The sequence below is a fragment of the Caloenas nicobarica genome, unplaced genomic scaffold (genome assembly GCF_036013445.1).
Source record: "Caloenas nicobarica isolate bCalNic1 unplaced genomic scaffold, bCalNic1.hap1 Scaffold_1671, whole genome shotgun sequence".
Classification (NCBI taxonomy): Eukaryota; Metazoa; Chordata; class Aves; order Columbiformes; family Columbidae; genus Caloenas; species Caloenas nicobarica.
In genome coordinates, this window is record NW_027017146.1 from 1 (window position 1) to 11776 (window position 11776).

General features: G+C 65.2%; 3 protein-coding genes across 3 annotated transcripts; 1 reads left to right on the plus strand and 2 right to left on the minus strand.

The window, feature by feature from the left end:
- Nucleotides 1-3: 3 nt before the first annotated feature.
- On the minus strand, nt 4-4166 carry LOC136002715 (basic proline-rich protein-like; the record flags this gene model as incomplete). The annotated part of the gene is given in 8 exon segments (XM_065657976.1): nt 4-366; nt 369-475; nt 478-513; nt 516-557; nt 1184-1262; nt 1301-1448; nt 2718-2874; nt 3878-4166. Coding segments are annotated over 8 exon segments (1071 nt in total), but the record flags the coding sequence as incomplete, so codon positions are not given.
- A 335-nt stretch (nt 4167-4501) lies between these two features.
- On the plus strand, nt 4502-5287 carry LOC136002718 (basic proline-rich protein-like). Its single transcript, XM_065657980.1, has 3 exons — nt 4502-4839; nt 4930-5042; nt 5137-5287. The coding sequence occupies exons 1-3, from the start codon at nt 4570-4572 to the stop codon at nt 5153-5155; spliced, it is 402 nt and encodes a 133-aa protein (XP_065514052.1). The 5' UTR covers nt 4502-4569; the 3' UTR covers nt 5156-5287.
- A 605-nt stretch (nt 5288-5892) lies between these two features.
- Nucleotides 5893-11522, minus strand: MEPCE (methylphosphate capping enzyme). Its single transcript, XM_065657978.1, has 4 exons — nt 10219-11522; nt 8999-9217; nt 6547-6673; nt 5893-6115 (listed from the first exon to the last, which is right to left on the minus strand). The coding sequence occupies exons 1-4, from the start codon at nt 11479-11481 to the stop codon at nt 6063-6065; spliced, it is 1662 nt and encodes a 553-aa protein (XP_065514050.1). The 5' UTR covers nt 11482-11522; the 3' UTR covers nt 5893-6062.
- Between the last annotated feature and the right edge of the window lie 254 nt (nt 11523-11776).

Here is an 11776-nt window from a genome sequence, read left to right on the forward strand (position 1 = left end):
TCCCAAGGCCCCGCCCCCGCGCCGGCTCTCATAGGCTGGCGGGCGCTTCCGGGGGGCGGAGCCTCGGCGGCGGGTGGGAGGGGCAAGGCGGGGGGGCGGGGCTTGCAGGGGGGGGAGGGGCGTGGAGTGGCTGCGCGCGCGGGGGGGGAGGGGCAGGCGCGAGCCCTCGGGGGGGCGGGGCAGGGGGAGGAGCGTGGGGAAGGGCGGGGGGATGGGGGCGTGGCCCGAGGGGGCGTGGCCCGAGGGGGCGTGGCCGCGGAACGCGCGCCCCTCCCCCGCCAGCAGGGGGCAGCTCATCTCCTCGTAAATGGCCTCGGGGTCCTCGGGGGGGGGAGGGGGGCGGGGGGAGGGGCGGGGGGGTGGGGGGCGTCCCCCCCTCCCCCCCCCCGGGCGTCTCCCACCATCTCGATGTAAACCGGCTCCTCCCCCCCGTCCGGGGGGGCGGGGCGCGGGGGGGCGGGGGGGGGAGGGGCGCGGCCGACAGGCGGGTCTGGGGGCTGCGCCACGGCTTGGGGGGGGGGGCTGGCGGATGGAGCCCCCGCGGGGGGGGAGGGGGCCTGGGGGGGGGGGGGGGGGGGGAAGGGCGGGTCAGAGGGGGGGGGCGGCACTTCCTGCCCCGCCCCCACCAACCCCCCCCAAATTCCAGCCCACCCCCCAGAAGCCAAAAAAACCCCAAATCCCCACCCCCCATAACCCCCCAAACCCCCAAAAACCCCCAATCCCCCAAAACCCCCACCCCCCCATAGCTCCTCCAGCCCCCCAAAAACCCCCATAACCACCCAAAAATTCCAGACCCCAAACCCCCCGAAAACCCCCAAACCCCCTGAAATCTCCAGCCCCCCAGAACCCCCCAAAACCCCCCAAAAACCCCCAAAAACCCCCCAATCCCCACCCCCCCATAGCTCCTCCAGCCCCCCAAAAACCCCCATAACCACCCAAAAATCCAGACCCCAACCCCCCGAAAACCCCCAAACCCCCTGAAATCTCCAGCCCCCCAGAACCCCCAAAACCCCCCAAAAACCCCCAAAAACCCCCCAATCCCCACCCCCCCATAGCTCCTCCAGCCCCCCAAAAACCCCCATAACCACCCAAAAATTCCAGACCCCAAACCCCCCGAAAACCCCCAAACCCCCCAAAACCCCCAAACCCCCCAAAACCCCCCAAACCCCCCCAAAACACTCACCCCCCCTCTTCGCGGGCGGCGCCTCCATCCCCCTCCCGTCGTGGGGGGGGATCCCGGGCCGGGGGGGGAGGGGGCCCGGGGCGGGGGGATGGGCGGCTCTCGGGGCCCCCCCCCGTTTTCGGGGACCCCCACGGCGTGGCAGGACAGCGAGCGGGGGGCCATCCCGGGGGGGGGGGCGCGGGGGCCGCGCTCCTGGGGGGCGGGGAGGGTCAGGAACCCCCCCGGAGCCCCCGCCGGAACGACCCCCCCTTGCTGGGCCTGGGGGGGGGAGGGGGGACAGGGGGGGGTCACCCCAAAAGTCAGGACCCCCCCCCATTGAAGGTTATACGGAATGGGGGGGTCACCCCAAAAGTCAGGACCCCCCCCATTGAAGGTTACGGGGAATGGGGGGGATATGGGGGGGTCACCCAAAATTAGGACCCCCCCAATGAAGGTTATAGGGAATGGGGGGGTCACCCCAAAATTCAGACCCCCTCCATTGAGGGATATGGGGAATGGGGGGGATATGGGGGGGTATGGGGGGTCACCCCAAAAGTCAGACCCCCCCCCATTGATTTCCATTGGGGGTATGGGGGGGGGAGGCGACCCCAATTACCTGGAGACCCCCCAAGGAACCCCCCAATATACCCATTATTTTGGGGTCCCCCCCGGGGTTATTTTGGGGTCCCCCCGGGGTTATTTTGGGGTCCCCCCCCCGGGTTATTTGGGGTCCCCCCCCGGGGTTATTTGGGTTCCCCCCCATGGGGGTTATTTGGGGTCCCCCCCGGTGTTATTTGGGGTCCCCCCCGGGTATTTGGGGTCCCCCCGGTTATTTGGGGTCCCCCCCCATGGGGGTTATTTTGGGGTCCCCCCCCGGGGGTTATTTGGGGTCCCCCGGTTATTTGGGGTCCCCCCCCATGGGGGTTATTTGGGGTCCCCCCCCGGGGTTATTTGGGGTCCCCCCGGTTATTTGGGGTCCCCCCCCGGGTTATTGGGGTCCCCCCGGTTATTTTGGGTCCCCCCCATGGGGGTTATTTGGGGTCCCCCCGGGTTATTTGGGGTCCCCCCCCGGGGTTATTTGGGGTCCCCCCCCCATGGGGGTTATTTGGGGTCCCCCCCATGGGGGTTTTTGGGGTCCCCCCTGGTTATTTGGGGTCCCCCCATGGGGGTTATTGGGGTCCCCCCGGTTATTTGGGGTCCCCCCCCGGGTTATTGGGGTCCCCCCGGTTATTTGGGGTCCCCCCCATGGGGGTTATTTGGGGTCCCCCCCGGGTTATTTGGGTCCCCCCCATGGGGGTTATTGGGTCCCCCCGGTTATTTGGGGTCCCCCCCATGGGGTATTTGGGGTCCCCCCCCATGGGGGTTATTTTGGGGTCCCCCCCCCGGGGTTATTTGGGGTCCCCCCGGTTATTTGGGGTCCCCCCCCATGGGGGTTATTGGGGTCCCCCCCCCGGGTTATTTGGGGTCCCCCCCCTGGGGGTTATTGGGGTCCCCCGGTTATTGGGGTCCCCCCCCGGGGTTATTGGGGCCCCCCGAGGTTATTGGGGTGCCCACGCACCCTTTGCGCGGCTCGTCCTCGCGGGGGCGCCACTCGGGGCGGCTCTTGCGCGGCAGCGGGTTGAGGGCGGCGGCCCGCTGGGGGGCGCGCTGCTGCTCCTCCCCCCCCAGGCGCAGCCACGCGGCCAGGTCCGCGCGCGGGGGGGCGCTCATGGCTGCGGGCGGGAACGCCTGGGTCCCTCCCGAACGCCTGGGTCCCCTCCTCAACTCCCCTCCTCCCATCTCGGCCCGGACGCCTGGGTCCCTCCTCCGAGCTCCTGGGTTCCTCCCGGATGCCTGGGTCCCTCCCGAACTCCTGGGTCCCTCCCGGACGCCTGGGTCCCTCCCGAGCGCCTGGGTCCCTCCTCCGAGCTCCTGGGTCCCTCCCGGACGCCTGGGTCCCTCCTGAACGCCTGGGTCCCTCCCGAACGCCTGGGTCCCTCCCGAACGCCTGGGTCCCTCCTCCGAGCTCCTGGGTTCCTCCCGGACGCCTGGGTCCCTCCTGAACTCCTGGGTCCCTCCCGGACTCCTGGGTCCCTCCTGAACGCCTGGGTCCCTCCCGGACTCCTGGGTCCCTCCCGAACGCCTGGGTCCCCCCTCACTCCCCTCCTCCCATCTCGGCCCGGACGCCTGGGTCCTTCACCCGAGCTCCTGGGTCCCTCCCCGAACGCCTGGGTCCCTCTCGAACGCCTGGGTCCCCCCGAACCCCCCTCCTCCCATCTGGGCCCGGACGCCTGGGTCCCCTCCCCAAGTCCCCACCCCCCCACCCCCCCTATCGGGGCCCGGACGCCTGGGTCCCTCCCGAAGGCCTGGGTCCTCCCCCCAAGCTCCTGGGTCCCTGCCCGAACGCCTGGGTCCCTCCCGGACTCCTGGGTCCCACCCGAACGCCTGGGTCCCTCCCGGACTCCTGGGTCCCACCCGAACGCCTGGGTCCCCTCCCCAAGTCCCCACCCCCGCACACCCCCCTATCGGGACCCGGACGCCTGGGTCCCCCCATGACCCCCCCCACCTCATCTCTCCCCGAACGCCTGGGTCCCCCCGAACGCCTGGGTCCCTCCCGGACTCCTGTGTCCCTCCCGACTCCTGGGTCCCCCCCGAACGCCTGGGTCCCCCCCCGAACGCCTGGGTCCCTCCCGGACTCCTGGGTCCCCCCCGAACGCCTGGGTCCCCCCCCGTTACCTGTCTGTCCGGTGTCTCTGGCGGGGGGAGGGGGCGGCGGGGGGGGGGAGGGGAAGAGACTCCTCCGCCGCCCCCCTCCCCCCCCCAGCGCCGCCACCACCGGACCCGGGCGGGGGCTCACGGGGGGGGGGCGGCCCATGGCGGGGGCTGGCGGCGGCCTGGGGGGTTGGGGGGTTGGGGGGTTACGGGTTACCGGGTTACCGGGGTTCTCGGGACCCCTCCCCCCGGCCCCCGCCCCCGCACCGGCCGCTCCCGCGCGCGCGGCTCCACGGGCTGACGCAACGTCCGGGCCGCGCGCGGCGGGGGGGGCGGGGCCTGGAGGCGCCGACGCCACCTGGCGGGCGGGAGGACCCCGGGGACGGCGGCGGCGCCATCTTGGGGAGGTCTCAGGCGCCATATTGGGGAGGTCTGCTCCGCCATCTTGGGGCGGTCTCTTCCGCCATCTTGGGGAGGTCCCGGCGCCATCTTGGGGAGGTCTGAGGCGCCATATTGGGGAGGTCCCCGGCGCCATCTTTGAGAAGGTCTCGGGCGCCATGTTGGGGATGTTTCCGCCATCTTGGGAAGGTCCCTTCCGCCATCTTGGTGCGGTCTCCGCCGCCACCTTGGGACGGTCCGCCCCGCCACCTTGCTGAGGCCGCGCCGCCCCGGAAGAGGCGTGTCCCCCGCGTGGGGGCGCGTCCCCCGCGCCCGCCATGAGCCCGGAGGAGCCGCCGCCGCCGCCGCTCGGGGGACCCGGGGCCGGGCCGGGGGGGCCGGCGGGTTCGCTTCGCGGGGCACGACGGGACCGAGGAGGACCCCGCGCCGCCCCTCCCCCCGCTGGCCGCGCCCTCCCCCCACAGCAGCCGCCGGGGGGGGGAGGAGGGGCGGGGGGGGCGGGGCTTCGCGGCCCCCCCGCGCGGGCCCCGCCCTCCTGCGCGTGTCGTTCGCCGCGCGCTGCGCGCTGGGGGGGGCGGCGGCCAAAGGTCAGTTTGGGGGGGGGGGTGGGGGGTGTGTCCCCCCCCCAAATTACCAACTTTAACCCCCAAACCCCGCTTTTTGTCCCCATTTCGCAGCCATCAACGTCCCCCACCGCCCAACGGCTCTACCGGGGGCTCCTCAGCCTGGCCCCGCCCCCCCCGGCCCCCCGCGCAGGGCGGCCCCGCCCCCCCCGCCCCCCGCCCGGCAGGTGAGTCCGGCCCCTCCCCCATCACCCCATCCCCCCCCCTTCTCACGGCCCCTCCCCCATCACCCCCCCGTTCTCACGGCCCCTCCCCCCGCAGGTTTCCGGCCCCCACGTGACGGCGCTGGCAGAGCCGCTGGGGGAGGGGGGCCCTGGTTGCCCCTCCCCCCCCCTGCTCCCCCCGCCCCCCCCCGGCCCCTCCCCCGCCCCCCCGGAGCCGCTTTTCTCATGTACCGGAAATTACAGCAGTGGGGGGGGTTGATTTCCTCTCCCCCTCCCCCCCCCAATAAATGGTTCGTTCCGGCCTCTGTGTGTCACGTGGGCTTGGGGAGCAGCGGGAACCGCAACTCCCGGCAGCCCCCGCGTCGCCATGGAAACGGGGCGGGGCGAGGGACGGCGAGGCCCCGCCCACCCTCGCCAGGCCACGCCCCCTCCCCGGACTGAACCACTTGGGGCGGGGGGGGGGACGGACGGAACACGACACAACCCCCCCCCCCCCCCCCGAATTCCATTATTGACCCAAATCCCATCCAAATAAGATCCCCCCCCAAAATGGGGTGAACCCCCCCAAAAAATGGGTGAACCCCCCAAAAATGGGGTGAACCCTCCAAAAATAGGGTGAGCCCCCAAAATAAATGGGGTGACCCCCAAAATAGGGTGAACCCCCAAAATAAATGGGGTGACCCCCAAAATAGGGTGAACCCCCCCAAAATAAATGGGCTGACCCCCCAAAAATGGGGTGAACCCTCCAAAAATAGGGTGAACCCCCCCAAAATAAATGGGATGACCCCCCAAAATGGGGTGACCCCCCAACAATGGGATGACACCCCCCCCCCCAAATAATCGACTCCCCCCATTGACCAATCGCTTTATTCCCAACCCCCCCCCCCCAGATCAAACCACAGCAAACGGGGGGGGGGGGGGGGAAGGAAACACCCCGAAATTGGGGAGGGGGGGAGGTGGGGAAGCCCCTCCCCCCCATTTGGCATCTTCCGGGACCCCCCCCCATATTTTGGGGGGGGGGGTTCAGGGGGCGTCGCCTCGTCCCTTGTGGAACAAATAGAGGGGCCGCTGGAAACCTGGGGGGGACGGGGGGGTCAGGGGGAGCCCCAGGGACCCCCACAATGTGGGGGGGGGCATGGGGGACCCAGGCGTCCGGGTCACCCCCCCCCCCCCGCCCCCAGAAGGGACCCAGGCATCCGGGTCCCCATAAACCCCCATTTTCTGACCATCTACTTGTCCATCTACTCCCCCTAATCCCCCCAAAACCCCTGAAATCCCCCCAAAATCCCCCCCAACCCCCAAAATGGGGTCCCCGCCCAGCCCACAAGGGACCCAGGCGTCCGGGCCCCACATTTTACGCCACAAACCCCCATTTTCTGACCGTCTACTTGTCCATCCTCCCCCTAAGCCCCCAAAAAATCCCCCCAAAACCCACACGAAAACCCCTGAAATTCCCCCCAAAACCCCCCGAAATCCCCCAAAAACCCCAAACCGGGGTCCCCCCCACCTTTGGCCGCGTGCTGGGGGGTCCCCAACAACTCGTAGCTGTCGAACCCGACCTCGGGGGACGTCAGGTACGCCGGGAACTGCTCGGGCCGCAGCCGGATCCGCTGGTAGTTCCGATAAATCGTCTCCTGTAACGACACCAAACTCAGCCCGGGACGCCCCAAAATGCACCGGATTCACCCCGAATTACAGAATCATATAAGCAAAGAGTGTCAGGGGTTGGAAGGGACCTCGAAAAATCGTTTATTCTGGAGCAGAAATCAGCTCAGGGCTCAAAATGGTGCCAAAATCAGCTCACGGTCAAAATGGCGCCAGAATCACCTCAGGGCCCAAAATGGCCCCAAAATCACCTCCGGGCTCCAAATGGCGGCTCCAGGGGCACCAATTTGGGGAGTTTTAGCCTCCATCTCATGATATAATGGAAGAAAATGTATGAAAAAGTGATTAGAGTGGGAATTATTGATAAACAGGGCGACCCCTCAGCTGCCTCAAAATGGCGGCACCAGAATCACCTCAGGGCTCCAAATGGCCCCAAAGTCACCTCAGGGCTCCAAACGGCGGCTCCAGGGGCACCAATTTGGGGAGTTTTAGCCTCGATTTCATGATATAATGTAAAAAAATGTACAAAAAGTGATCAGAGTGGCAACTATCGATAAACAGAGCGACCCCTAAGCTGCCTCAAAATGGCGGCACCAGAATCACCTCAGGGCTCCAAATGGCCCCAAAGTCACCTCAGGGCTCCAAATGGCGGCTCCAGGGGCACCAATTTGGGGGTTTTTAGCTTCGATTTCATGATATAATGGAAGAAAATGTACAAAAAGTGATTAACGTGGGAATTATCGATAAACGGAGCAACCCCTCAGCTGCCTCAAAATGGCGGCACCAGAATCACCTCAGGGCCCAAAATGGCCCCAAAATCACTTCAGGGCTCCAAACGGCAGCTCCAGGAGCACCAATTTGGGGAGTTTTAGCTTCGATTTCATGATATAATGGAAGAAAATGTACAAAAAGTGATTAATGTGGGAATTATTGATCAACAGAGGGACCTCTAAGCTGCCTCAAAATGGCGGCACCAGAATCACCTCAGGGCCCAAAACGGCCCCAAAATCACCTCAGGGCTCCAAATGGCGGCTCCAGGGGCACCAATTTGGGGAGTTTTAGCCTCGACTTCATGATATAATGGAAAAAAACATATGAAAAGTGATTAATGTGGGAATTATTGATCAACAGAGAGACCTCTAAGCTGCCTCAAAATGGCGGCACCAGGATCACCTCAGGGCCCAAAATGGCCCCAAAATCACCTCAGGGCTCCAAATGGCGGCTCCAGGGGCACCAATTTGGGGGTTTTAGCCTCAACTTCATGATAAAATGGAAAAAAACATATGAAAAGTGATTAATGTGGGAATTATTGATCAACAGAGGGACCTCTAAGCTGCCTCAAAATGGCGGCACCAGAATCACCTCAGGGCTCCAAACGGCGTCAGAATCACCTCAGGGCTTAAAATCGCAACTCCTGGAGCACCAATTTGGGGAGTTTTAGCCTCGATTTCATGATATAATGGAAGAAAATGTACAAAAAGCGATTAATGTGGGAATTATTGATCAACAGAGAGACCTCTAAGCTGCCTCAAAATGGCGGCACCAGAATCACCTCAGGGCCCAAAACGGCCCCAAAATCACCTCAGGGCTCCAAATGGCGGCTCCAGGGGCACCAATTTGGGGAGTTTTAGCCTCGACTTCATGATATAATGGAAAAAAACATATGAAAAGTGATTAATGTGGGAATTATTGATCAACAGAGAGACCTCTAAGCTGCCTCAAAATGGCGGCACCAGAATCACCTCAGGGCTCCAAACGGCGTCAGAATCACCTCAGGGCTTAAAATCGCAACTCCTGGAGCACCAATTTGGGGAGTTTTAGCCTCGATTTCATGATATAATGGAAAAAAATGTACAAAAAGGGATTAATGTGGGAATTATCGATAAACAGAGCGACCCTTCAGCTGCCTCAAAATGGCGGCACCAGAATCACCTCAGGGCCCAAAATGGCCCCAAAATCACCTCAGGGCTCCAAATGGCGGCTCCAGGGGCACCAATTTGGGGGTTTTTAGCTTCGATTTCATGATATAATGGAAGAAAATGTACAAAAAGTGATTAATGTGGGAATTATTGATCAACAGAGAGACCTCTAAGCTGCCTCAAAATGGCGGCACCAGAATCACCTCAGGGCTCCAAATGGCGCCAGAATCACCTCAGGGCTTAAAATCGCAACTCCTGGAGCACCAATTTGGGGAGTTTTAGCCTTGATTTCATGATACAATGGAAGAAAATGTACAAAAAGTGATTAATGTGGGAATTATTGATCAAGAGAGGGACCTCTAAGCTGCCTCAAAATGGCGGCACCAGAATCACCTCAGGGCCCAAAACGGCCCCAAAAATCACCCCAGGACTCACCGTGAGGCTCTTGCGCTTGCGGTAGGAGGCCCAGGGTTGGGGTTCGAGCAGCAGGACCCCCCCGGGCCGCAGGTGCCGGTAAACGCGGCGGAAAAGCCGCTTCAGCCCCTCGTCCCCCCAGTTGAGCTGGACCCACTTGGTGAGCGACAGGCACAGGACGACGTCGAACTCGGGGCGCTGCGAACGGACCAGGTCCTCGCGGTCCGGGACGTAGTTACCCTGAGCGGGGGGAGAATAAAAATGTAAAATAAAATTAAAATTATGGGGGGTTATGGGGTGGGGGGGTGGGAAAAATGAGGATTTGGGGGGTTATTTGGGGGGTTATGGGGGGGATTGGGGTGGGGGAGATTATGGATGTAGTGACCCTGAGGTGGAGAAAATAAAAATATAAAATAAAATTAAAATTATGGGGGGTTGTGGGGTGGGAAAAATGAGGATTTTGGGGGTTATTTGGGGGGTTTTGGGGGGAATTGGGGCCCCCAAGCCCCTCCCCCTGCGCTGGGGGCGGGGCTTCTCTCAGCCCCGCCCCCTCCAGCCCCGCCCCCCCCAGCCCTTTCACTTTCCCTCCCCTTCAAAACCCCCAAACCCCCTCCTGACCCCCCAAAATCCCTTCACAATCCCCCAAAACCCCCTCGTAACCCCCCCAACCCCCTTGCGACCCCCCCAAAATCCCTTCATAACCCCCCCAACCCCCTTGTGACCCCCCCAAAATCCCTCCCCAACCCCCCCAAACCCCCTCCTGACCCCCCAAACCCCCTTGTGACCCCCCAAATCCCTCCCCAACCCCCCTAAATCCCCCTCCTGACCCCCCAAACCCCCTTGTAACCCCCCAAAATCCATTCACAACTCCCCAAACCCGTGACCCCCCAAAATCCCTCGTAACCCCCCAAAACCCCTCGTAACCCCCCAAACCCCCTCGTAACCCCCCAAAATCCCTCCTGACCCCCCAAAGCCCCTCCTGACCCCCCAAAGCCCTCCCCAACCCCCCCAAATCCCCCTCCTGACACCCCAAACCCCCTTGTAACCCCCCAAATCCCCCTCCTGACCCTCCAAACCACCTTGTAACCCCCCAAAATCCATTCACAACCCCCAAACCCCTTTGTGACCCCCCCAAACCCCCTTGTAACCTCCCCAAAACCCTCCCCAACCCCCCCAAGCCCCCTTGTGACCCCCCCCAAATCCCTCCCCAACCCCCCCCTTGCCCCCATCCCCAACCTCACCGTAACGAACACCACGTTATGCGGGAAATCCCTGGCCCCCGGCCCATCCGGCGGCAACCGGGGGGCGGCGATGGGCCCCCGACTCGCCGACAGCGCCGCGGGGAACCCCTTGTTCCCCTTCTTCCCCCCGGCTCCCACCGCCGCCGCCTCCTCCTCCGACAGGTAATGCCGGATGTTCTGCCGCGCCGAGCGGATCAGCCGCCCGTCAATGTCCAGCCCCACGACCCTCGCCGGCCCCCAGCGCTTGGCGACGCTCAGCGTGACGTGCCCCACGTTGCACCCCACGTCCAGCACCTCCTTCCCCGCGAACCACTCGGGCCTCATCGCCCGCAGACGCCCGTCCTCGCAGTCGGGGTTGCGGTACCCGTAGTACTTGCAGTAATTCCCGTACTGGAATTTCTGCGCTTGACGACGGGGGGGTTTCCCCGACGCTTTGGCGATGCCGCCTTCGGATTTACTGCAAGTCCGTCGGCGTTTGCGGTGGCGGCCGGGGGCGCACGACGCGTTGGCGTTGGCGTCGTTGACGTCGGCGTTGACGCCGCTGGTGCTTTTACCGCCAACGGTGCTTTTACCGCTCCCGTTGGTTTTGCCGCTCCCGTTGGTTTTGCCGCCACCTCCACTGGTTTTGCCGCCGCCGTTGGTTTTGCCGCTCCCGTTGGTTTTGCCGCCGCCGCTTTTCTCGCCGTTGGCGCCCCCGCCGTCCTGCCTGTTGGCGTTTCCCCCTCCCCGCTGCTGCCCGCGGTGCCGGTGGCGGCGCCGGGAGCTCTTGGCGGGCGACGCCAACCGCAAATCCTCGCCGGGCACGTTGAGGCTCAGCGGGTCCGTGATGTCCCGCGGCACCAGGATCTCCACGGGGTCCCGGCCGCGCGCGGGGAGCGGCGACGACTGCGGCGTGCGGGCGTTCAGGGCCCTGCTCACCTCCTCGTCCAGCAGGCTGTTGAGGTTCAGCGGGTCGAAGATGTTTCCCCCGAGGAGAAACTCGGACGGCAGCACCGGCCCGCACTCCGAGCCCGCCCGGCGCCGCCGTTTCCACGCCGGTTGCTTGGCCCCGCAGCTGCTCCGCCGCTTCCCTCCGCCCGTGGAGCGGAAGCCGTTACGAGGCCTCGGGGTTTCGGGGGCGGGTGAAGCCGCTTCGTCCCCGCGGTGGCCACCGGGGACGGGGGAAGATGAAGAAGGAGGCGGCGGGACCAGGAAAGCTTCGGGTTCGGCCGCCATGACGGCCCGCGCATGCGCGCTGCGAGGCGCGGGGAGGCCACTGCGCATGCGCGGCCCCGCTGGAGGGACCCAGCAGCTCCGCCACCTCCCGCCCGCGATGGCAGCGGCGCGCAGGCCCGCGCGGTTTTATATAGCGGTGGGCGTGGCCACGCCCCCGAGGGGCGGGGCGAGCGGAGCGCGGAGCCAATGGGAGGAAGAGGCAGCGGGGAGGCGGCCAATAGGAGAAGGCGTGGATTGCGCGGGAGGGGGCTTGATGGGCGTGAGGGGGTGGCTGTGGAGAGTGCCTGCGCGGATTGCGGGGCGGGAGCGCTGCGATCTGGGGGTTCGGAGGCGCGGCACGGCG